Source organism: Dendronephthya gigantea, unplaced genomic scaffold (genome assembly GCF_004324835.1).
Source record: "Dendronephthya gigantea isolate DGI-Jeju-01 unplaced genomic scaffold, DenGig_1.0 000181F, whole genome shotgun sequence".
Taxonomy (NCBI): domain Eukaryota; kingdom Metazoa; phylum Cnidaria; class Anthozoa; order Malacalcyonacea; family Nephtheidae; genus Dendronephthya; species Dendronephthya gigantea.
In genome coordinates, this window is record NW_021163191.1 from 180643 (window position 1) to 207064 (window position 26422).

Below are 26422 nucleotides of genomic sequence, written 5' to 3' on the forward strand. Positions count from 1 at the left end.
TATAACAAACATAAATTTACCAACCTATACATGTTTCGTACCTTTCTCACCAAAATATTAAATGAAAGCGCCAATGGTTGTCAACAAGGTGTTAACTGACCGAACCTAGGCCTATGACTTTATAGGTGGTATACCGGTTTATAGCCTCTTCGCGAGTCTTTCCTCTTAAATCTCTGTCGTATACGGCTTGCATATATTCACAGAATGCATGGGGAACTTTACATTGTCACCCTATATATGTAATTAAATCGTTGCCGGATGTTTTCATTTTTTTCCCGAGTTACCATAGTCTACAATATTGGTTTTAGTACCGTTTGCTGCGTCGTAGGTTAATATTTACAATACATTAATTCTTGTGTATTGGCTTCAGTATTCGTAAGTATAGATACTTAAAAATTATTTGCAGATAAAAGGTTTTATTATACCTTTTACTTGTCTTTTCCTAACTAGCATATATTTTCCTCTCTATTGAGAATCATTATATAAATGTTTCTAAGAAAAGGTTGAGAATTTTGATTTTTTAAGGTAAAATCAGACCATGTATTTCAGTTCTTTTTTCCGCCTTTTTGCCGCCTAAGTATATCAACTGTCCTGCGGCCAAATGTTTGATGAGGGCCTCTCTCATTATCAATAACACCTTATGAGTTAGCTAGTTGCTTTTTAGGAAAAGCCTGCTTGTGCACCAGCGGACTTTGCATTAGAAAACAGCTAGTGTATAATTGTAGAGTATACTGAAGTGCAATAATTTCGTATGACCATAGTTATTGTCATTACTCCGAATTTAGTTATCATAAAGAATCTCGTAATTGCTGCATGTTTACTTAAAACAATATTAGTCAATATTACCCATATTACTATATAAACTACATGAGACTAATTATTCGACTTGGCAAAAGCTATTGCATGTCATAAGATTATTTCATACAGTCTTTATAACTTAATAGTACATTTTCTCAGTAAAGACAAATTTTAATAGATCATTTAGGTACTTTAGCCAACTGGACTAATTTAAGTCGTGAAAAACTGACATACGCAGCAGTTATATCATGATGTGTAAAAAAGGGGAGAAATTTCAAACCTAAATTACGCCAGCCTTCGCATAAGTGAACCTTGCAGTTAAAGAATGTATCAGTGAAACGTTTTACCACACATGTATATATATATGCTCATTTACGTGAATCTACTGAGTCACAAAAATATTTGAAATTAGTTGCACTGTGAATATCAATAACACCATGGCCCTTTAAGTTTGTGCGTCATAAAACACTCTTGCATGTATAGGTTCAAGTGCACGACAGGAACCTAAGGAATCCAGGCAGGCAAGTACACAAAACCAACACTGTTTTTTTTGTTATATAACTTGGCTCTTTACCATAAAATTCCTTTTATAATATCTTAATTGACCATTTATGTACACAGAAACTCCATAAAGAACACAAATAAGTTGCATCAGCCAGTAATTAATGTTCGTGGGAATTATCATTAATTCATCGTTTGCGAAATCGTAATTATACGTTATTACGGTCTCATTTTTCCCACCTGAATTGTTACTTGCATGCATATGCAGATGCATGCACATAAAGCAGATGTAAAAAATTTTTTTTTTTTGAATTTCTTTTCATTCGTACTTAGGATTTTGATATTAGCTAGCTACATAACGTTGTCGGTTTCTTTTGTCAGCGGTTGGGACATGTCATATTCAAGCAATGTATAGAGCATCATCGAAAGCTGTAAGAAACCCTAAAACATAATGTAAATATTATATAAAATATCAGTATATAGTGCCTGAGAGTGCCTGTATATACAGGCATGACGCAATGAAGAATGCGGAGATGAAAGCTGGAGCCCCACTCTTTATACTCCATACCGGATTTACATGATCACGACAGCAAATTTCGCCATTTCGCAGCCAGTTTTTCATTTATACGAAAAAATTATGATAGCATGATTGGTTTAACATGTTTTGCCAAATGAAAAACTTCTAAGGACAGAAATACCGTAAAACAAGTAAATTAAACTGATGTCGTGAATTCAGTTTAATGCATGCATGTAAACGGAGCTATATATAGAGGATGTTTGTCCAATAAATGCATTTACGTCCAGGAACATAATATGCAAATAACAGATTTTTTTGTTTTTTACCCATACCGAATTATAAGCCAGAGTTCAAGATGCTGTCTATAGCCAGAATTTCACAATTATCCATGACCGTATGTATATTATGAGAGTATAAATATAAACGCACACATTTTAATTTAATTTTATTTTAAAGAAATCTCCTTGAATTTCTGAAAATCCTGGAATTCTGCAAAGCGGCGGCCCACTAAATTTTGTGAAATTTTATTAACAAAATGTGAATTGTTATTATAAAGTTATTGTTGTCAAATTACCAAATAAAAAACCGTTATAAAGAAAGCAAGAATAATTGAAATTGGTTAATTGTAGCTTATTAAAATGATAAACATGTGCCTATACGACCCACGCTAATGAAGCAGGCTTACATATGTATATATTCAATCTCTGTTTATCCGATCACGTATTGGGTTAAATTATCCTTGCCTTCCGTTATAGAACACTTTGTTATTTATGCTTAGCTACTCAATTTTGCCGGTATAAGGAAACTAAGCAATATTGGGGTTTCGGCTGAAGCTCTGATTCTCTGAATTGGTTTAAAGTATTATCTCTGAGAGAAAACAATTTGTCGGTTCGCATTGGTTCTTACGAAGTCTGGAGTCCTTCCATTAATCATGGAGTCATTAAGGGAACCGTTTTGTCACCTTTTTAGCTAGTTTTTGCGATGAGTGAGTGAGAGCCTTAAGATAAAGGAAGACCTCAAGTTGATTGCAACCTTTCCTTAAAAACCTGAAAAGACAAAGCTATAGTCTTGATCGCAACACGCCAACTTCTTGGCAGCAAGATCCAAGAGTGAAAATCACATTTCCTGAAAAATATTAAAACTATATTAAGTTTTTTCAGGGTCCTCTGAAGCGCACACTCGAAGTCTCGGAACACTGTTATACGAAGTAGCTGCATGTAACCTTTATCAAACTGATATATTCAATATAAAAGCTCTTAATTATTGAGGAAAATGTGTCATGTTTCCGTTCTTCGGCATGAATCGAACCTACGCGTTTGCGAGGCCAGTGCAATGTTCTTGCCACTGAGTTATATATACAGAGGTCGTTAGCAAGACCGACCGTGGTACCACGCTCAACTTTTACGACCTTAAACGCCACAAAATCGTAAACGATTTACCATGTAGATTTTATCTCTGAATACCTAATCCGGTATGGTGTAGTTAGTGTAGACCTACAGTGGGTGGACAAAAAAAGGTAGCCCCCCGACGAAATGTGGCACATGCTCTTACACTTCACTATAAATGAAAGTATGTTTTGTGTGTTTGCGCGTACTTCTTTTTTTTCAGGAACCAGTTCATAAAAATTGTCATTATAAACTCCAGATTAAAAGAATAGATTGCATTTGAAGCAATTTCCTTAAAAATTCAAGATGGAGGATTTCCAGCAGATATATCTGCTTATAGCAAATATATCCATATATGGATGGAAACTATGAAATGAATGTCTGTTTGTCAAATGAATGTCTGTTTCGAAACAAATTCTTCTGAAAAGTAACTTTTAATTTCATTAATAATATAGTTAATTTACGGAATTTGCTTCAGGTGCGGAATTGTTTCTTAAGACCCCAAATGACACAATACAGCCCATCTGAATCACCGATGTTTGTATGGTCATGGAAATGTACCAAATGTGCCTTAAATTTCTATGCAGATTTCTATTCAGACCTATACTTGTTTGGAGAAAGTTGCATAACAAGCATTATTATATACCACTTGTCAAAGTTTTGTTTTCGTAGCGTTTCATTGGTCGAGAGCGAATCACACGAGAGTGACGAAATTTTGATGTCGCCAGCGCGACCCCCTGCAGAGTGAGATAACGTGTTATCTCATGCCGGGGAAATAACAACTTTTATCCATTTGAAATTATGTCTTTTATGAATAGATATTTCGTTGTTTACCTTGTAGTTCGGTTTTTCTTTGACAAGTGGTATATAATAAAAAACTTATTTACTGAGAACTCAGAAAACATTATGTTTTGTGGACCCTCGACCATCGATATTTCACTCGGCTTCGCCTCGTGAAATATCGACAGGTCTCCGGTCCACAAAACATAACGTTTCCTTCGTTCGCAGTGAATAAGTGTTAATTGACGAATCTTCAAAAATCAGTCAAAATTTCAAATCCGAAATTTCTGGGAAAGTCTACACAACATTATGTGAATTATATTAGCATTTTTAAATACTGAAGTGAAACATCGGGCTCTACAACAAATTTAAACTAGATGCACTAAATTTCCGCACAAAACTACCATCTAGATTTTATGTAGTATAAAAAATCAATTCGTGTAGTTTTTCTCACATCCTGTTGCTTTAACTTTAAATCATAGTCTTGAGTCACAGAAATACAAAGCTGATTAAAATTAGACAAACGGACAGGACGTTATTGATTTCTTCTCAAATTATTGCTGACAACTGAAGTTGCTACTTTTCATGCATGGTGTCCACTTTTTTTTTGTCCACCCACTTTATATATATAAAGCATAGTACGCAAATCACATGCAATAAAGAATGCGGAGATGAAAACTGGGGCAAGTTTGTCCAATATATGCATTTACGTGCAGGAAGATGCAAATGACGGATTGAATCTTCCTTTGTTACCTCGCCCATATCGATCAAGCCAGGGATCTGTTGGTGCTGTCTAGAATTCTCACGAACACCCATATAAAGCGTGCACGTATACATGCAGCATACAACGTGCTCTTGTAAGTCTTGATGCATGGGATATATATTAATACAACTCTGCTTATAGACGGTTTTTTAATTTATGTTATGTAGCTACATGTAGACGAAGGAAGTGCATTTACCAATCATCATGATTAATGGTAAGAACTCTGTAGTTTCACAAGTTGTGACAGCTATATTGGTATAAGTTTAAGATGTCCATGCAAAATCCATGACGCGAACGTGAAGTATATATGTATACTGTCATTATATTATTTCCACGAGTTTCATGCACGGAAACAGGGTAAAAATTGTAGTATCCTTTTAGTAAAAGGATGACGCTATAGAGCGTGGCTGTTTTCTTGTCACGTTCGTCGCAGATTTGGTACGTCTTCAACTCGCTGTTTAGTAAACACACAAAACCATAAATCGTAATTTCAGATTATACACTGGCGGTCAAAAAGAACTGCTCAAATGTTGCTATTGTCGTATGTAACAGGAATCGTGACAATCTTTTATTGTACACTAGCGGTCAAAAAGAACTGTTTAGATACAAATTCATAAACAAGAAGCGAATATAGGAGAGAGCTTCATAGGCATTTTGGATAATTCTCTTATTCCAAGCAATATCTCAGTAATGTAATGCAACCTGTCACACTTCCAAGATAGTCAAACAATGGTTTCAGAAAGAGGGAGTGACAGAAATGGATTGGCCTGCACAGTCAAAAGACCTTAACCCTATTGAAAATCTCTGGGACAATGTCAATGGGATAGTGCAAGAAAGGAATTAATTCATAAAGCGTCCATGATTTATGCGTTGCTGTAAAGACTGTCCATAGGATGAATTTCTTTTGACCGCTGAACAAAAAGTATGCCACGCCGGTGTAAGGCCGTCATCAATTATAAGGCCAAAGGAGGGTCAACAAAATATTAATATTTCATATAGCTTAGCATGTAATCTAGTCTATATTTACTCGTATATATTGTTGGAGGGACAGTTACGTTCATTTGAGAGCATTTTAACTTGTTTTGAGCAGTTCTTTTTGACCGCCAGTGTATATCGAGAATAATACGATGCGCGAAAATATAGAATTTATTTCGAGTGTTGAGAATGATATCGAACGAGTGAGCGCAGCGAACGACTAAGGAGGTCAAACAAAATCGAGACAATCTCTTCAGAGGTCAAAATGATCTCTTCGGAATCTCTTCTGAGACGATTAACGAAATCTAAAGAAATTCACAAGCAAAACATTTATATTGTATAGATATAGCAGCTGTGTTAGGTGTATAAATTTAGATCACTATACGCGTAGCTGCTGTTGTCGCCGCCGACTGACTGAACGAAAATTGACAAAGCACTGAGAGAAAACTAAAGTACTGTAAAGCATTGTTTTCAATAATTTGTAAGGAATGCTCCTAGCCCTATGTCATCCATGTTAAATAAGATAGCTAGTAATTTCAAGCAATATGCATGTTATTTTCAATTTTTGCCAATGCGACATATTTTTATAAATTCATTCGGATATTTAAAATATTTTGTCAACTTATTAGAAAAAAACATTTATGTTGCCAGTAAAAATCATTTTGTAACGTTTTATACAGTCAAAAGATAGCAGACAATATTGCTAGTAAACAATATCACATATCTCAAAGGAAACTAATGATGTCAGGAGATAGTGAAAGAAATCCTGTTCAAGACAACAGTCCTACTAGCAAAGGCTACAACGCTTTAATTTGAAGACTATTTGATGTTGGTGGTGATGGCGACTGCTTTTCGAGCTGTGTCTCATCAGTTGTATACATAGTTGCCCTGGCATTGCTTATATGAGGGCTAATCCTGAGAGATTAATTGAAACTGAAAACTCATGGTTAGAATACCTCAACTGATATGTCTATGCAAGGGTCATGGGGTGATGCTATGATTATACAAGCTGTGACTGATCAGCTGAAGTTAAAGATAGTCGTAGGTGAGAGACATGAACAATTTTCTGAATATACTATAGTACAGGGATTTTCACCAACAGATCAACTTAGAGATATTTATTTAGGTCATATAGATGAGAAACACAGAGCCTTGAGGTTAAGCAAAAGCGAAGAGCATATGCAAGGGAATATAGGAAATATGCAAACAAGCAAGTGAGACCTCCCAGCTCTTTATGACGTCTATATTACTCTCATGACTGACATTACTACATATTACTAAGCATATTTCCTTTCGCTTGAACAGCGGTAAAATATAGTGTAGGTAATCATCAAACTCCATTCACCAGTATAAACGGGAAATTAGAAAACATGGTTAAATCCATATAGTCCATTTGCTGTCCAAACTAGATTGTTGTCAGCAGATACATGTATGTTTAACGTACCTATTTTTGTTCCTGCATGCCGATATATATAATTAATTCAGGAAATAGTATAGGATTCGCGTGAAAACAAAATCAAATAAAAATATATTGTTCTTTTCAGCCGGCCGGCGCGAAACGGACACCGTGTACAATTTATCGCAGGGAAAAAAACTAATTGAAAACATTAAAAATTATTATGCTTACTGAAACAGAAACAGAAACAAAAACATTAGACTCATATATTATGTTTCTAATTCTCCTTTTTTGGGCAAAACACGTATATAATCATAAACTATGCTTCATTTCCACAGGCACAGTCCCACGGTTTATTGTTTATACTACTTTACGCCCCTGTAACTTTGGCAATATAATGCCCGAAACTCGCCAATGCAAAAAGCAGTGCTTTCATTAATTTTTCTTATAATATTGGTTGTAGTACCAATCGTCAAGTTAGGGTGAAATCTCCTTATGTACTGATATATTTATTGGTTCCACCTCAGAAATTACTAGATAACTAATCGGAAATTGATATGTATTCATTACCAAGACCCTTTATGTCTTTGTTGTCATATAGCAGTTATTCTGCAAACTCGAGTCGTATATGAGCTGATAACCGACGAAGCGCGTAGCGCCGAGCTGGCTATCGGCCATATACGACGAGAGTGAGCAGAATAACTGTTTTATTATACACACAAACTTTGTCGCCCTTTCGGTGTATTTCGGTGTGCTATTATCAACTAAAGCTTGGATTTCTATTTCACTCAACTCCCAAAATCTTTCAGCCATTTTGTTTACTTTCTCTACTAGACAGATATGAGCTAATATCTGTCTAGTAGCCAACCAATGAAATTGCAGCATACCTCATATCTGGCGCTTGTGTATATAATAACCACAGTTTTCATACACAAGCATATATATGTATATAACTGAGTATATATATATATATATATATATATATATATATATATATTATATATATATATATATATATATATATATATATATATATATATATATATATATATATATATATATATATATATATGTGGATATAAATACTGATAAATATGAAAGAATCAAATTTCGGAAAAAAAGCCATCTAAAACGTAAACAAATATGGGTAAGTTATATCAAAGTCATCGTTAGACACATGACATGCAATATTACTTTCTGAAATTGTCGCTTGAACTTGCCTAATATCAACCGGTAGTTTTTTATACTTTCGATAAATAATGGCAATTTACCAATTCGCGTGCATGCGTGTTGACTTATACTTTTCTCCGTGGTTTACATGACGAAATTTATTGTGAATATTGAATTGGAAATCGGAATTAAATGAAAAAAATTATTACGTCTTATCTCAACATGCGTTTAACTTGTTTGAGGACATGTCAGTGCCGACAGCTAGTGCACCACTATATCGCATAAAATAAAACCTCAAATTCAAACTGTCCAATGCGAAGGCTAGATTTCTGCCACGTGATCATGAAATTTTTCTCCGTCTCATTCAATTGGTCGCATTAAATTAGACGAATTAAATCCGACAGAAAATCAACGTATAAACCAGGCCTTACGTATCCGTATTCGTTGTAGCGGCAGATATTTTAATATTCACCGCTAAATGATCAATTTGCGGAAAAAGGCATGGCGGCCACGCGAGCTTCCGTGTATATGAAGAAAATTACGGAAAATTTTTTGCTTGCCAGGGCCAAAATAGTAATAATATCATCACATCGGTACGATAATATCATCACTTCGGGAAATATTTCGCTGAATCCCTCTTACTCCGGGTCTATAAATGATAAATATATAATGCTTGGACGCTTGGGGGCGTCTGTACTTCTCAACTATAGCGGCTTGCTTATATATGAATTGTTTATATATTTTTATTTAAAAAATATTTGAAAATTAATTAACCAATAACCAAATTAATCTTTATTATTTAATTCAGTAGAATTAATTTTTTTTTGAAATTCGAGCTTCCCTTTTTACTCGCCGTGAAAAGTAAAAAAAAAGTGTGCATATATAATGACAGGGAAAAATCAAATTCGGCATAACAACTGCTTTAAGCAAACAAAGAAGTTCTCGACACCTCCATCTGAGGGAGAGGTCCATGCTTGGAAACGTTGAGAGGTTTTTTACTGGTACCGAGTTGGCAGTTGTATATATTGTTTTTTAATCAATCGCCTGCCCTCTAAAATTTTTAGGCCTGTACGCCTATGGTTGAAGAAAATCAGATTTCATCCGAAATAATATACAGTTTCATTATTTTTTTTATTTTATTCTTATGCACACCTTATTCGGAATAACCATTACTCATACATTCCTTTTTGCTGTACAGGGAAATCAGCCGAACAGGGAATTTAGCACGTATTGGTACTGCATATCACCGGATATGTGTTTGTTTATAGTATGTATTTTGTACGTCATTCGACAAATTTAGCTACCACGGCTATACGATAAGAGTCATGTGAGAGGACGTCAGTAAGTATCTAAAACTTTAAACCGATTCAAGTATGCAAATATTTTCGCTATATCGTTGCCTCTATCTGTGGAACTTTGAAGGAAAAAGTAAAACACCATACATATCAGTACGCCTACGTCTACGAGCATTGTAAAAGGGGCAGACGTCGAATTGAACTTTTCATGTATCGAATCAATATTAAGCTAAAGTCTTTGTTTACGTTCATTTGCATTCCATTTGACACATGAAAAGTTTGACGTCTGAAACAAGTCTAAACTTCAATCTCACGGCATTTTTACGACAGCAAACTGGGTTACAATGTATTCTAAATTTACGTCCCAGCCCCAAGGTTATATAGGGGAGTCATACCTCTTTTAACCAGTAACAATTTTCACTATTAATTGCTAAAAAAATTTCCTCAGCATACGAAAACTGACAAAGAAGCAGGAAAATATTCGATACGAGAAATTTACTACACTACAGCACGTTCGTGCACCTAGCTTCTACTCCAATGCTCCAATGCAATTTATATCCCATTAAGCAGTCGCCCCCCCTGGTCGCGAATATTTATATATCAACGGACTTCCCGAGGAAACGAGAGAACAAAGCCATAAACAAAGTCAAAGCGGTGAATTTAAAGACGAAGTACAGCATTTCATATCTGTTCATAACATGGGATCGATGGGAATTTAAAGCATAATCTTTCAATGAGGTAAGGATAAATTGTACATGAATACAACTTGCCTTTAAAAATGACATGAGCAAAAGATCGGAAAGTAATATTTGTGGGAGATATTGTAAACATTGAGAACGTGCTTATCATAAAGGGTATTATAATCTTTGACATCTGGCTTCAATTTTATCTCGCTTTTCGGGATAGTATGGTAAGCATTTGAATAGAATTTACAACGTGAATTGGCGAGATTTCGATTAAAACATTCAAGGCTTTACAATGTATGGTAAATAAAAAGTTTAAAGATGTTAATTTATAAAATCGAGACACGTTTTTGTTCATGAATTTGTCATGCGTTAAAGAAAACCGTCCACTCACGGTTTAAAACAATATATCTGCAAATAAACAAACGGTGATTCGTGCTAAACAATGTTTTTGTAACGGCACGATGCCACATTTGGTAAAAGGGATATTCGCACTGGACAAATACATCATCTAGCGTCCATAATTACAATTCTGTAAAGTCTGTTTGTTCTACTAACACGCATATGTATGCATTCGCCGATAAAAGATGCCTGCCTTTTTTAATAAGTACTCCGGAAGTTTTTAGTTTCGTGTTGTGTGTGTGAACAAGAGGGAATAGTAGCTTTTAAAATGCCAGACGGGTTAGCATATTCACGCAGAGTTGTTACATCAGTACATCACACAACAGTTCATAAATAGGGAAGGCAGGTAATGAATTAGGGACGCTCTAAAAAATCCTATAATCCTCAATTCGCGTCAAGCTCTTGAATAATACACTTAGCGATGCGTAATATATATCGTGAATTATGTAGTGTCACAAAATGGCGCCATGTCCAAGTATTATAAAGTATTTCAGTGCGGAACATTTCGTGTCCTGAATTTTCCATGTTCAAAAAACCGGGCAGGCACGCATAATTTGCAACATTTAAGTCACGCGACAAAAGAACACCTGGCAGTTCTATTAAATAAAGCGCTATTAGTACACAATAAATGCAATTTTATTGTCAAGCTATTTCCATTAGAATAGTTTTTTGTGGTTCTTAGCAGTGATACAATCGCGCGTGGGAGTTGAAATGGTATGTGGAAGACAAACCCGTACTGTGACTGAGCCGTCCATCCCATGTTTATATTTGAGAAACACTTGACACTTCAATCTGTACTAAATCTATATAGTTTTCTCAAGTGTATGCTAGCAGTGAACTTTTTCTATTTTCTATACGCATGTTAATGGCATTTGCTTTGCATTTGCAAATGACTTATGAGCAGTTATATATTTTAAGCAATAAAGTTGTTTTGTTATGATTTTAGCTTTGGTTGTATTTTAAATTTTTTTTTGTTTTTCCACACAGCTACAAAAATATGAATATACTTATTAGTACTTACATTATTTATTTATTTTGTGTGCTTCACCATTCTCATAAAATTTTTAATATAGAAGTGTTTATTATCCCTTGTGTACATATCATCATGGGCTGTAAAGTGTTTTTTTATTTCACAAGACTGGTTGTTTTGTACAATTACACTAATACCATTAACATAAATACCATAAAATAGTAAACATAGTAATACTGTGTATCATGAAAGAATTATCACATGTTGAATGCATGGTTAGAACAGAATGCAATGGCAGACCATTTCGCATGTCCTAAACTGTATTTTCCTCTTCGATAAGTTGAATTGTCAATTGTAGATAACGTTTTTATAAGGCTTCTTTTAACTTTATAACAGAGCATTGTTTTAAAAATAGTCAGAAAAATTATACTGTTAAAAATGTTCACATTTTTTTCAATTTCGCCCAGGGGGAGGGAGTTTATACAATTATACCAACAGAACCACAGAAGGTTGATTTTGTGAAGTTTCTACTTTCTAATAGAATCCATACGCCATTTTACCATATTTCAGTTTAACATTCAGTGATTCACAAATAAAGGAACATACTTTGTCTGCAAAGTGCAAACTACGTCTATATTGTCAAAGGTCCATATTCTCAACCAAAGAGTTACCTGATCCCAATCATAGAGATTGCTATGTATAATCTTTTGATAATACTCCCGGGGACGTGATTTCTTTTTTTTTATTCATCCCAATTGCGTCCGTAGACTGTAGTCGTATCACTCGTATGCTTTTTTTGCCTCTCCGCGTTCACCCAAACCAATCTAATTTAATGGAAGCTCGCGCTTTCAATCTTCTCAAAAACACCATTCATGACGAATCCCTTCAAGCCTTTCAGTCGTTTGTATGCAGTGTCCGTTTTCTTATCTCACTTTTTGACAATCATTATATGATTGAAGCAAATTACGATTTCCAGCTTATTCTTTATATTCAGCGCCATGTTTGGCCCCTGCCAGATGATGGCTGAAGTTGCATCTCAGTTTGCCGCTGCATATGATTAGGTCTAATTTAAAGGTTGCCTTAAAAAATATCAGGATTTATTAAACCAGTTTTCAAAAATTTCTGGAAACACTCTTGTAAATATACCATACTTAAATCTCAGTAATCGATCTTTGTCTTTGATATTTTACTTTGAAAAAATGCCTAAAGAATTAGTAAAGCGAGAATTTATCCCATTTTCTATTTATTTTTTGTGCGGAAACCTTTGCCGATCTTTTTTTTTTCCGACTAAATCGCCCCAGTTGCCTTATTCCATAAACGGAAGTCATCCCAAGTTTGTGTCCGATCGGATCAAAGCGTCTCCCTTCGAGGAGAAGAATATTAGCCGTGATTGGTCCAAAAGCCGGACGCACGATCAATTTATATCGATACAAGATTTAATAGGATGAATGTTTGATAAAAAAATACTAATAGTCTTGAAGCTAAATTTGGATAAAAATGATATATTTAGTTCTTTCTCATCACGTGCCGTTATTCAAAACAAGTTCTGGAAAATATTTTTAGTAAAAAGTAATGTTTTAATGTAGTAGACCATTACAATTGATATAGCTACATCAGTTTTATGTTAGACTTCTTTGTTTGTTAATTGGATCCATTCGATGTATGCGGCACAAAAATTTGAGGCTATAAAATCTCAAAAAACGGGGAAATTGCCGGTAACAATTTTATCGCGTGACTGCGTGAGATTGATAAAAAGCGTCTGGAATATTAATTGAAGCTAAAAAAGATAAAAAATTATGTGGAGATTGACTTGAATAATATATAAATGTTGATTTTAAAATAAGTCTCGAGTATATTAGATTTTAGTATTTAACTCGCAGGCAGCTTGCGAGAATCTCGGCTCTTGCAACGACGCTGATGACGTATCAAGTTTTCCTACCGTCTTGGGTGGCACGAGCCTTTGGTTTATCCGATTTACTAGCAATCATTGGAACTTTTAAAATCTTTTGGAATCATGGACGGGCAAATAATGCATGTGCCACAGTGCTCCAATCTTATCTCTTTTTTACTAACGAGTAACGGTATGATTTGTTATCCAAAATGGCGGCAAGTAACCACGAAGTATATACAGTGAACTATATATGATATACCACTGAGCTCAATACGCCTAGTTAATGTTCTGGAGCCACTTGTATTAAAGACTATAGTTAACTTTTAACTGTAGTTATGGACAGAATTAGCCAATCAGAGTCATACATTTCTCAGTTAAAGGCTAGGATTTAACTATACACATGCAGTTCGGCCAGTTGTATAATTAATAATAATCCTGAAGAAGTCGTTATCACCAATGTGAAATCATATATACGGATATAAATTTTTCTTTATCAGTTTCGGTTTTCAAATCCTCATTGTTCAGACTGCACACGCGTAGCTATTTATCTGAGCCACGATCAGATTAACAATTACGACAATTACGAATCGACTAGAACTATGCGGTCAAAGTTTCTGTAATCACAGTTGGAATTTTCTGTTGGTAAATCATATAGGTTTTAAAGAATTTACGATTAATATCAAGGTTTAATAACCACTGTTTTAGTTTCTTATATTATTCCAAATCATTCAAAACGAAGAATTTAATCCTACTGTAATCACAGTATCGCAACCACGCTGCATCCAATCAAAATACTTCTTTGTGTTGAATTTAATTTGATGCAGCTACTCGAAGCGAGATGGCGAGTGGGTTTTCGCGATGCGTGAAAGACGAACGAACCTTTTGTAGCCGATAATCTATTGGTTCTTAATACATGACGTAACATCCTATGAAAAGGGGAACACAGATGCCTGGTTTAACCGGTATCCCTTACGTATAAAACAGAAATGAACTGCGTATAACACGTTCCAGATTTTGGAATACGAGTGTTATTCAATACACATAAAGCACCTGTATTATTCATGCAACTAAGTGTCATTATATCAAATAATGTTCATTGTGACGTCGCTAAGTATTAGCTTTTGACACCATTTCCGCTAGGTGCGGATCTGTAATCTCCCACATACGGTAGGAGCTCAATTTTCTCATTATTAAGAAGAACAAACAGCGAAAAACAACATGCATTGCATGGATTTGAGTAAAGGTACACCGTGTGTCCTGAAGCGGTGACTAAATAATCAACTTTAGAGCACGGTTATATAGAATTCGGTTTAATATCAAGTCGACAAATGGGAACTAACGCGGCGATGCGAGACTCGGCTGACCAAGACCAAGAGACTGCCTCGAGAGCCAGCCCTTTTGAGGCTTCCTTTGATAACTTTAAGACGAAACGTCGACGTACCTTTAGTGGCCGAGGGAAATACTTTACTAATGTTAAACAGTTTTTCAACGGGTGTAAGAATCGCGTGAAAAGCTTAAGGGAAAGGTATGAGCATTGATGTGTGTACATATATTGAGTTAGCAACGAAAATGTCTTGTGACTATTTACCTAAGAGCGTAATATAAATTGAGCATATAGGCACGCATCCGTCGCATCGAGAAGGAAATCGCTGAAAAAAATTTCATGGACTGATGCCTACAGTAAGAATCAAGTCATCACGCGCAAGCTTTATTTTATTGGAAAACAAACCCTTTACATACATAGCCGCGTTGAAAGACTGTATTTTGAACCATTATTCGTTAGGAATTATGGTTAGGGAAAATATGTACTTAAGCTGTTTAAGAATTTTGATAATTTAAATTAATCAGTGGATAAAACCGAACTTAAATTCCAGTAACGTAAGTTGCTGAACAGCCCTAATATAATATTCGGCAACATGTATATATACTGTATATATAGGTAGAGTAAGAATGGTACTCTGATTTGCAAAATTATGTATCAAAAGTGTTATTCGAGACATGCAAGCACGTTCAATATTATGGATAACTGATACATGCATTGCAATCATGTACTATTGTATATACCCGCTTCTTATCAAATTTTAATCGAATTTATTCAGTCATATCATGATCGTTGTTCAGAAAGGTGATATTCGAAACGGGTCGGGAATATTTAGGAATCGCGCGGCACTTCTCATCTTTCACGTCTGGTGGTGTAATTACATAGTGAACGGCCGATACATGCACGCGTTTCTTTGTATGGACTTCATTAGTGTTTCATATGGATCTGTTTCGTTTCTTCAGGTCCATGTACGATGTAGGTTGCCAATTCGTGAAGAAGGAGGACAGCCTGGAGCCGAAGGTGGCCAATCAAGAGACATCGACGGTGAGTGTGCCAATGTTTTGAATCACTTGCGGTTTGTTTACCCGCGCAGCACATACGCCTTTTTCAACCTTGTGTTTAACTTCACACTTTCACGATGAAAAGTGGGCTTGTGAAAAACGAATCACGTAATGAAAATTGACTTCTCAAAGTGGCTTTAAACTCACAATTTACGAAGCGTTATCCGTTTGACAACTCGTATAGTATACTACATGAGTAGAAATACATGCATGTACATAACTATGGCACTATATCTACATATGTACTTGCGGCCCAACACGTAATGTTTGTTGAACCATTTCAATTCACGTTATTCTCGCTGATAATGATACTTTCTTACACCAAAGCCGTTGGCATACGACATTTTCAAATGCATTGATATTATTGGGGCATTTTTTTGCAGTATTCAGCGCAATACCATGCAATAGCCGATGGCATAGAGATTGGCCTGTCTATTTATCTTGAAGCTTTCAAAATGTTGCGTGACTTTGTGGGTGGGAAGTGACACGAGCTATTAAAATAAGTTGCAGAGACGCTTGATATCCACAAAGCCAATACTCGCATTACACATAATTGGTACATACTACATTAGAAGGTTTCTCAGGCACGTGCATTCAATGAAACTACTTCATCGGAGTGAATGTTTAGTTGAGGAGGACAGTAAAGAACCTTCCGCTTAATATATGATGCAATTTTATCGGACATTCTCATTAGCCCGCATCGAAAGTCAAAATCTGCCAGACTTATCAATATTTGGGGATAAAAAATCACTGAGTTTCCATTGACAACGGTCATGTAAGGCGCCATTGAAGTCAAGAGAGATCATTGCCATGTACGCCATCACTCTACAATCTATATTGCGGTATGATAACTGATCAAGCACGACATTTGCTAAGAACAGACGACACTAACTGCATCGTATAACATCATTTTTTGCCGTCGAACTATGTTGCCTATGTGGAATTAAAGGTTCAAACCGGATCAAATCCGATCTAACATCATCTAAACCACCCAACATTACCCAGCATGTTGTTTTTAAAAACGGTCTAACGGTGGCAAACAGCGTAGAAAATAATGTTGGGCCAACATTTTGCTCTTTTGAACGGGCCTCGACACTCTGGTATAGCCGGCAAATTGTCACCGTGCAGAGAGTCGAGATGGCATTTCTAAGCGGTGTTTAAATATGTCTGTGGGAAGCACACACTTCATACAAAGGCTATAAATCACATACTGTTTTAAAAGTCACGATAGGCGGTTTATGCGTGCTGCTAGATAATTGATCACACAACATTGTTTAAGAGCGTTGTATTGCCTTTGTTTTGCAATACAAAAAGTGTCGCTTCCGACCAAGAAAGAATTACTATTTAATTTTAACAAAGGATCGCTGCACGCAACGGCACCGACTTTGTTTAACCGTTGCAGCTCAAATACATTTTTCGCAATAAACACTTTCCAAATCCTCATACCGCCTCAATTGTATTGTACTGCGCCCAATAGCCATATTTTCATTTTTTTTCTCGATTGTTGGTAAAACATTTATTTTATTGAAATATGAAAGATTTACCCGCAGGATACACAAATTGGATAAAGAATATTATGCAATTGTTGCATCAGTATAATTTAGATATACATGCATGCATATAAGTGCATATGACGATAAATCGTAGATTATGATATTCTTGAATCATAAATCGTAGATTGCTTGCAAAATGGATTTTTTTATGACTTCAATATGTTTTAGCGATACCATGCATGCATGCAGTAGGTCGAGCATTAGTTAAGTATATCGACCGTTCAAAGAATTATATATACTCTCGCGATGATTAAAACCATCTCATGGATTACTTGAATTATATTCAAAATATATGAAAAAACAAATAACGCGAGTTTATGCGGCACTATACAATTGAAATTCAAAGGAAATTTGCCTTTTTTTTCATTGTTTGATTAAAATGCCGTCCATGTATATTTACAATTGTGGACGTATGTATAGTTATTTGGCAGATTGTTTTGTTGCTGTTGGTCGATTGGCTGATTGGTTGGTTCATTTGCTGGCTGGTTGGCTGTTTGATAGTTTGATAGCAGACTCGTTGTCTTGTCGTTTTGCTTGTTTTTTTTTGGCCGGCTGATTAGGTATAGTCGGCCGGTTAGTTGGCTGTTATGTTGCATGATTGTTAGGTTCGTTGGTTAGTTGGCCGTGATTGCATGGTGTGTTAATTTTTTAGTCGCATGGTTGGCTTGTTGGCTTTTTGGATTGTTTTATGAATGCATGTCATGCAGTATACGTGTGGTATCATGATCATATATAGCGTATACGTTTGTTGTAGTCAAAGACAGAATTCTTATTCTTTGTTACCAAACACATTTTTAAATACCTATAAATATACATATTAAATATTTAAATACTTTTATTGTGAAAACAATAAACGGAAATTTTATCAGGAAACGAGCATATACTTTTTAAATATATTTAGAAAGGTGTGACCGGAATTGGCGATGTCATGATATGCTATTAAATGAAATGAAATTATAATTGAAACAAGAACAATGATTTTAGCTTAGCAGACTACAAAATTGTCTTTATTTTACAAGGGTAACACTAAGTATATAGCTATAAAATCGAATTTGTTGGCTTAATTCAAATGTTCAAAAAACAACCAACGTGATGCTAATGAAGTTGTTACATATTTCTTAAGAGCAAACTTGTAATTTAATGACCCATATTTTCGCCATAAAACTTTTTGACTTCAAAACCGAAAATTTTTGGCAGATTTTCAATCAGAGAAACAACACTAATTAAGACGATGGCGCTATTGAAAGTACGGCGATCAAGTGGTTTTACTTTACGTTATGTATATCTTTAGACAAAAACACAGAAGCTCTCTCAATTTTCATTATCGTTTTCATTTTGACGTCTAGAAGCCCTCAAGCCTCACTTTTCGGCGCGCGTGGATCTTACGATGTCATTTAAATATCCCTGCCGATTGAGATGCATGTTGAGAGCTAAAGGAATTCGGAATTATGAACTGTGATATTGAGTGTTGAGGTTGTGTGAATACGTGTGGACGGAACCCGTAACCGCGTAAAGAATATTCTTGCATTTTCGAGTTCTTTCGGCATTGTTTGGAAGGGGGGGGGGAGGCGTTCAGCTAAGCAATGACTTGAAACTGAAACCACGGAAATTCTCATGCTGCATCTAAATATGATATATTTCAATTTCATGCTGGCAATATATCAAGTTATATGTTCCTAGAACGCGGCTTATATAAAATGCACGTTCACTATTATCTATGTAGAATGTCGAGTTTTATATAGCCTCATATTCCGGCAAGCGCTTCAAAACGTATAGAGCATAATCATTTTAATATCGGTTCCCAAATTCAAATTAGTTACATTATCTTTAATTTTCTCGTCACCTAAACAGTTCTACTTTGTTTATACTAGAGTTTTGAGAAAGACTCGATCATCGTACGCTTCGACCTCAAGGACGTTCTGATTCTGGACAGGAAAAAGGACCCCAGTCTTGTGTTTTCAGAAAATGAAGTTGATCCCAAATGGTATATTTTACTATATTATTTTATACTATCTTCTTTATGACGTTTTGAACGAGTGATATGATTTTACGGTCATTAACCAGCTTAAGCCCCGTTTATGTACGTACGGGTACACCCATTTTAGCCGTGCCGTGCCAATAAATCGAGAGTAGTGTCATGGCTTTAGGTGTCTCTCAGGCCGTTATAGGCGTCTTGTTACGCACGTCATATATATAGATTGCCTCAAATATCGTTTAATATATATTGGCACTCCTCATGCCCCCTGCCCATCTATAACTACGTATATCGCTTTCCATCTTAACTTATGTGACTGCCGAATATAGCTATGACGTAACCACTGGCTCACCTGAGACAATCCTTGAGTATCTCTTGGAAACTCGCCTGGACAATGACGAGGAGACTGAGGGTAACTGTAGAGGTAGTGCACAAATTTTATTTCATAAATAATATCATCACGTAAGGATTTTCGTCCAGACGCTTCAATTTCGTCTGTTGACCTTTCAAGTTATTGCCCTGCTGTGAGCTAGAATTTCCCATGTCTCACTTAAAATGGATGCAATATGCCGTTTATGAAATTTATTTAATGATAACCATACCGTACGAATTTTTTTCATAGACACTTTGGTGGATGATTTTCTTCTTACATTCCCACTATTTACGAACGAAGAAGAGCTGTGCTCTATACTCAAAAGATAGTATCCTTTGCAGAGATTACAATTTTAATGCTGCATGCATGCACGCGTACATACATACAGGCAAAGTGAAATGGTTTGTCGTACAAAGTCATTGGATAAATAAAAATATGAGCCAGATCATATAATTTGCCTATTGTTATATATCCTTAATCTGTGTCCAGTTATCATGGTACAGTAAGGATACAACACGCCTTTCCGTCGAATGATAAGAAAATACCTGGGGATATGAGCCGAAGACGAAAGAAACGGTGGGTATATGGCGGGTCAACCGGGTTTTTTCCTTATTTTGGTTCTAATATCTTTCGTTTGGACTGGATTTTAGTTTGGTTCGTTTCATTGTCCACTGGAACAAACTATCATATCATATATTTTATGAAAATGAGCACGTCAAACAGCTAATAGAGGTAAGGAAAAACTGTGCTTTTTAACAACAATATGGCGTCTGCACGCAAGCTCGGATTCGATAATGGTGCTGAATTTTGTGAACATAGCCTCATTTCCGTAAACACACTCATATTATAGAAGTCCATATATGTTTTGTATTACGCAGTAATCTTAAAATTGTCATAGAGAGACTCACGAGGCTTTTCACATTTGTATTTTTATCAAGGATTTGGTATGTGATCTTGAAAAAGACAACTTGCCGGACGAGTTGTCCCTGCTGGAACAGGTTCTGGATCAAACATGCAACCATAATCGGTAATTACAATAACAACACATTTTAAAGATCATGTCTCAGAAAACACACTTTTGTATATGTCGTATATGTTTTTGTCAAGAAGGATGATTATGGTGACAGCTAAATGATTTAATATTTCTTTCTATATAACACCTTTTTGATTAATGTTATTTAATTGCTTGTTTTTTATCACGTGGTATAATGAATAACAAATTCATTTTGCTGACGGTGTTATAAAATTTTTCATTGGCATCATTGCTCGGTCAAGCGCCGTGTATATAGTTTTGCTTTCACTATATTCAATCACTCACGGTATTTATTCTGTCGTGCCATCACACATCACGAATCCGAATAAAATTGGCAAATAGAATAGGATTTATAAGCACATTTGTTTTTATGATAACTGTTATTACAAATTATCCGATTTTTGTAATTCAGGTTTTCAAATGGTCACGATGATTTGATGTCGTCAGCCTTACTTGAAAACAAAGTAAGTAAACGCGTATAGTTGACCTGGTAGTTGTGTAGCTGTGCATGTAAATTATGTTATGAAAAGGTATTTGTCAACATGTCGTATACTCGACTTATTATAGGAATCCTCGGATGCGAACCATTATGATAAATCTCGAGGATCAATGGATGGCGAGTTTGTGACACGACTAAATGATTGCTGTCCTATCAGAGCTTGTGATAACGGTATGTGATATAAACAATTCGCCCAATCGTGTCGCGAGGATTAGGATGCTCATAATAGATTCATTACAAATTATATATATAACTATGGTACGGTATAATGAAAATGACTGCTACCGTATATTGAATTGAAGACTGTATTCAGTAAGATGGATATATCTTTTTACAGTGATCTTTCAAGTCTACCGTTCAGATCATACATATTCAAAGTTTCGGTGTCGCAGAGACTCGACTGTGCGGCATATTGTAAAGCAATGTTGCGAGAAGTGGAAGATTGATGACGAATGCGTTCTTTGTGAATTGAAATCGAATGGAGGTGAGTAAGGCCCTTTCGATCGACTGTCAAAATGGGCTTTGAACTGTCATTAAGTACCATCCGCTCCTTATAATTTGAAATTAATCCAATATTCCAACTAAAATCCTTTCACGTATCGGCATGTTACTTGGCATTGACATTTCCATGACGGGGTTAATTTCGAGCCTGTTTTTTTATTCGGCTTGTTAAAGACAATTATGATGTAATTAAAATTGGAATCAGGAGTTAAACATGTTTACCTTAATGTTATATCATTCAACGTTTCGTGTGACGTCATGTCCGACCAATTTTTTCAGAAAAACAAGTTTTTAAATATGACGAAGTCGGAGTTGTTTCTCGTGTTAGAGTTAATGGAAGATTGTTTGTGGTTCCTAAAGAAGAACTAAACAGTCTAGTAAGTATATCTGAATATGTATTTGTATTTGTAGCGATTGTCATAACAAATTATGTTCCAATATCACAGGTTGAACGGCATGCTTATGACTGCACTTAAATATTGGGCGCACTTATTTAAAAGAAAAGTGCGGTCAGTTCAGGCCATTATAATGCATGCAATTTGTCAGTTATGATTCTCATTCTGGTGTATATGTGTTCGAATAACAGTCATATATACATGAGTCGAATTTCGCCATGAACACGCCAACGGCATTGAACATGGATTGCCTAAGGTGTAACTGTTCTATATTTTTCCCTTTTATTCAGGTTCCATTACCGGAACAAGATGGTCCAGAATTTGAAGTTAATAGCTCGTTGACCGAGCTAAGTGCTAAAGAATTGGCCTATCACTTAACGCTATACGAGAATCAATTATTTAGATCTGTCAGTGTGGTAAGTCCTATATGTGAGGTGGAATAATATTTTTTAACAATCTTCATGACGACGAAGTGCAATCGTGATGTCATATTAAACCACTTTTCACACAGTTTCTGCTCTCTTCCTTAGTACGAATTCCTGTACCACGTGTTTGGTGTACAAAACTTTCCTGGTAAAGTGAAAACGAATTTGGATTTATTTTTAAACAGACTGGATGAGGTTTGTCATTGCAATTGAATTCTCACCTTGGCGTGTTTATTTCAACATTTTTCTTTTGTTTTGAAAGATCCAATTTTGGGTGGCGACAGAGCTGGCTTTGGCAAGTCACCTATCTAAAAGAGTTCAACTTATGAAGAAATTTATAAAGATTGCCTCACAGTAAGAATATTTTTCTCATACTATCGTTACGGCCGCCATAAATAACCCTCAGTTATAGTATCGTCGCAAGCTTGTTTTATAAGTCCATGCATGTTATTATACATATACCATCACGTAAAAAGAGTTCATGGTTATATGAATAAGGTTAGAATTGACATGACGACATGACATAGGCTACAAATCTCATGTTTTTATGAGATGAAAATAGACAACTAACCACTTGAATTTTACAGCTGCAAAGATTTTAAGAATTGGAATACGTTTTTCGCCATTATTCTGGGTTTGAACAATTCCGCTGTCAGCCGGATGAACCATACGTGGGATGTAAGTTGTGTTTCATATTTTGTTAGTCAACAATTTTGTCTACCAGATACAATCTACCACCTGATTATCACAATTTAGGATTTTATCTTGGGGTGGAAAACAACTTGCCCGGGTTGAAATATGCTTCACCCCTTTGAAAGAATAGCAAATTACCTATAGCTATATATATCGCGTTTATTCCGTTTTTCGCTTTTACGTAGAGATTGCCGACGAAATTCCGGAAAATGTTTGACGACTTCTCAGGAATCCTGGTGAGTGTATTTTGTAATGTAAACAACCCCGGTGAAGTTGATTTTTAAATTGATTTTCTTCTCAATGTAGTAAATTTATAACTTTCGTCGAAAGTGTTATCATTTTCCATGACATATGCTAAATGAAATTTTGTTTTGAATCGCTCTGTATGGCCGATTGCATCCCTCTCATGCAAAGTTCAATCTAAAATTCGACTCATGCTTATGTACTTCATTTGTTAAGTATATATATATATATTGTATGTTTTATTTTTTATATATTAATTAGAATCCCTCAAGGAATCACAGAGTGTATAGATTATCTATGGGTAGGTTGAAAACATTTTGTGAAATTTCGTAAGTTCCAGACGTCAAACTTTTCATGTGCAGAACCTAATGTTAATGAGCTAAAGTTTTTGTTTAAGTTCATTTGCATTCGATTCAGCGCATGAAAAGTTCAATGTCTGGGGCGGGCTCCAAGATCTTACATTATAACAATTGTGTGCACATTTTCTTCGGTGATTATATCGATTACTACATTTGTTTCAGGTTCTTTGGATCCACCAATAATCCCTTTTGTTCCATTATTTATTAAAGGTACCCGATATAATACAATTTATTACAATGAAATACAATGTCTGTATTTTTCCCCCCTTATGTTACTGCATACTTCGTGTTAGGTATATGAACTTGCTATTTTGCAGAAAGTATATACGTCTCTTGATTAGGAGCATATTCAGCGCTCCTCAAACTAACGATCTAAGTACAAAGATCCAATGATAAAGCCGTGTGCCGTAATAACGAGAAGTTATTATTTAGACCCATTCTTGTTTATTGCATATTGCTCCGTCCTTTTTTTAGACATGACCTTCGCACATGAGGGGAGCGAAACATTGACGAACGATCAACTGGTGAACTTTGCTAAGATGGTATGAACATTTTATGGACTGCGTTTTCTATATATAAACATGCAATGACGTAGCCAGCCTGAGGATTTTGTCCCGCTGTCGCTGTGCAAATTTCGTTAGATCATTGCCTCATTATACATACTATATTTATACAGAAAGTGGAATGCCATAAATCTGCATAACTCCCATAAAGGAGAATGTGAAAACACCATCCTATACGCCTTTCCTATTCTCTAGCTTCTCTTTATGCGTAATGTATTGAGTAACTACTTTTTGGTGTTAAGATTTTCGAAGACAGGCGGGTAGATGGAAGCTTAGCCATATAGGATCATTTTAAGGCGGGACCCGAAAGGTTGCCAAATTCGCAACTGATGACCTGCTATCTACCTGGCGTTAGAACTGACCGGCAAATGCAAGTTACCTAAATTGTTTTTCATTCTCGTCCGATGTAGAGACTTGTTGCGTCCACTCTTCGATTAATACAGTTTTGTAGAAGTCATCCATTAGGTACGTATTAGAAGTTCTTTATAAAGGAATTTCTTAAGAAAATGCGTCTTCAGAAACTGAATATATATATTACGTTATACGTAAATGTTACTTCCCATGTATTTTAGTGGTTGATCCTCCAACAATATCGAAAGGAATGCGTGAGGTTTACAACTATGTGAGGTGAGAATTTTTATTATCGGGTAGCAAATGTTTGCATACTTTGGTTAACGCTGTAATATTGTCATGCATGCAGAGATAAATGACAGTCGCTGAATTATTTTATCAGTTTCAAGTGAATAACATTGTCATTATAACCGTTTTTGACTATTGTACAGTACGTATACATGAACCTAAAGTAAACACGAACATCTTTTTTCAGACAACTTCAGGTTATCGACAATCAAGACAGGCTTGATCAGTTGGCTTTGGATACGGATTTTAAACCATCGTCACCGACAAAAACTCAAACACTATAATACAAAGCTATATAGGTATCACCTAGCATGGGTGCATGCATGCAACTTGCTTTCGCGTGGGGTATGCACACAGCAACAATCAAGGTGATACCAACGTGGGTTACTCCCCCCCCCCCCGCGCCTAGTGACAGTGAATCAGATTTTGGCACTGATCATGCAGTTACAGAACCCAATGAGACAAAACGTATTCATTAGAATGGGGGGCATTCACAAATGATGTCGGAAACGAATAAGGGAAAGGGTGATTGGGACAACGGACAAAATACGGGCATGAAAAGAGGGTTAATACATCTGGCAAAGAGCATGTCAAAAAAACCGGCATATAATGCTAGGTGGCATAATGTGTGCGTGGACACACTGTTTGTTCACTAAACGGGGCTTTGATGCCCCAGGACTACGAGCCCTATGGCAGAATTCTGGTTTGTGTGTTTCGTTTAAAGCTGTTAAAAAAGGTCATTCGACAAGAAGGGATTTTAACTTTGATTTGAAGGAATTTGAAATTGGTAATTTTTGCAAAACATATTGCAGATGTCCAGAGGACGAGTGTTTTTCAATTCGCACTATGAGATACGTATTATTGTATACGATATCTTTTGTGAATGGGCCTCATATCAGTTATAACTGTTTGTCGTAATACATCTACACGTGCATGGTGTACTATAATCTACTACTGGACATTCAAGTGAGTCATGCATATATTATAGAATACTGTGAACGTTAACTAACTAGTACGTATAGGTAGCTACTTGTCATGAAACTTTTAAACAGGTGTACAAAATGTGAGATATATATATGTATATAATACATAGTCATAGACATGGACACATAATACTGTGATACAGATTTTAGGGAAATATATATGTATAATTTTATGGTGTACTTGCTTGTTTATCTAGCTAATGATTAAGTAGTGTGTAGTAAGATTATTCTGATATCGGCAATTCGGCATTCTAACACATATTTGCATAAATACCGGGTT

At 35.6% G+C, this 26422-nt stretch overlaps 1 protein-coding gene across 2 annotated transcripts; it reads left to right on the plus strand.

Annotated features, from left to right (window-relative positions):
• Positions 1 to 10209: 10209 nt before the first annotated feature.
• Positions 10210 to 26312, plus strand: LOC114538354 (rap guanine nucleotide exchange factor 4-like). 2 transcript variants are annotated; one of them, XM_028559519.1, is made up of 23 exons: positions 10210 to 10318; positions 15810 to 15891; positions 19333 to 19445; positions 19766 to 19860; positions 20059 to 20137; positions 20299 to 20385; positions 20460 to 20541; positions 20748 to 20836; positions 21255 to 21306; positions 21410 to 21512; positions 21679 to 21825; positions 22122 to 22219; positions 22528 to 22653; positions 22768 to 22857; positions 22925 to 23016; positions 23250 to 23340; positions 23541 to 23591; positions 23860 to 23899; positions 24120 to 24167; positions 24432 to 24499; positions 24931 to 24985; positions 25093 to 25147; positions 25347 to 26312. In XM_028559519.1, the coding sequence occupies exons 1-23, from the start codon at positions 10314 to 10316 to the stop codon at positions 25441 to 25443; spliced, it is 1845 nt and encodes a 614-aa protein (XP_028415320.1). In that variant the 5' UTR covers positions 10210 to 10313; the 3' UTR covers positions 25444 to 26312. The 2 variants fall into 2 exon arrangements, with proteins under 2 accessions (XP_028415320.1, XP_028415319.1); XM_028559518.1 differs by lacking the exon at positions 10210 to 10318 and adding an exon at positions 14757 to 15051.
• The last annotated feature ends 110 nt before the right edge of the window (positions 26313 to 26422 follow it).

What these genes read in the sequence shown, in the direction of transcription:
- LOC114538354 (XM_028559518.1), top strand. Translation starts at nt 14,855, where the DNA reads ATGGGAACTAACGCGGCGATGCGAGACTCGGCTGACCAAGACCAAGAG. An exon ending in AATGAAGTTGATCCCAAATG is followed by an intron (nt 19,446 to 19,765) that starts GTATATTTTACT and finishes TGCCGAATATAG; the next exon opens with CTATGACGTAACCACTGGCT. An exon ending in TTGTAGAAGTCATCCATTAG is followed by an intron (nt 24,986 to 25,092) that starts GTACGTATTAGA and finishes CATGTATTTTAG; the next exon opens with TGGTTGATCCTCCAACAATA.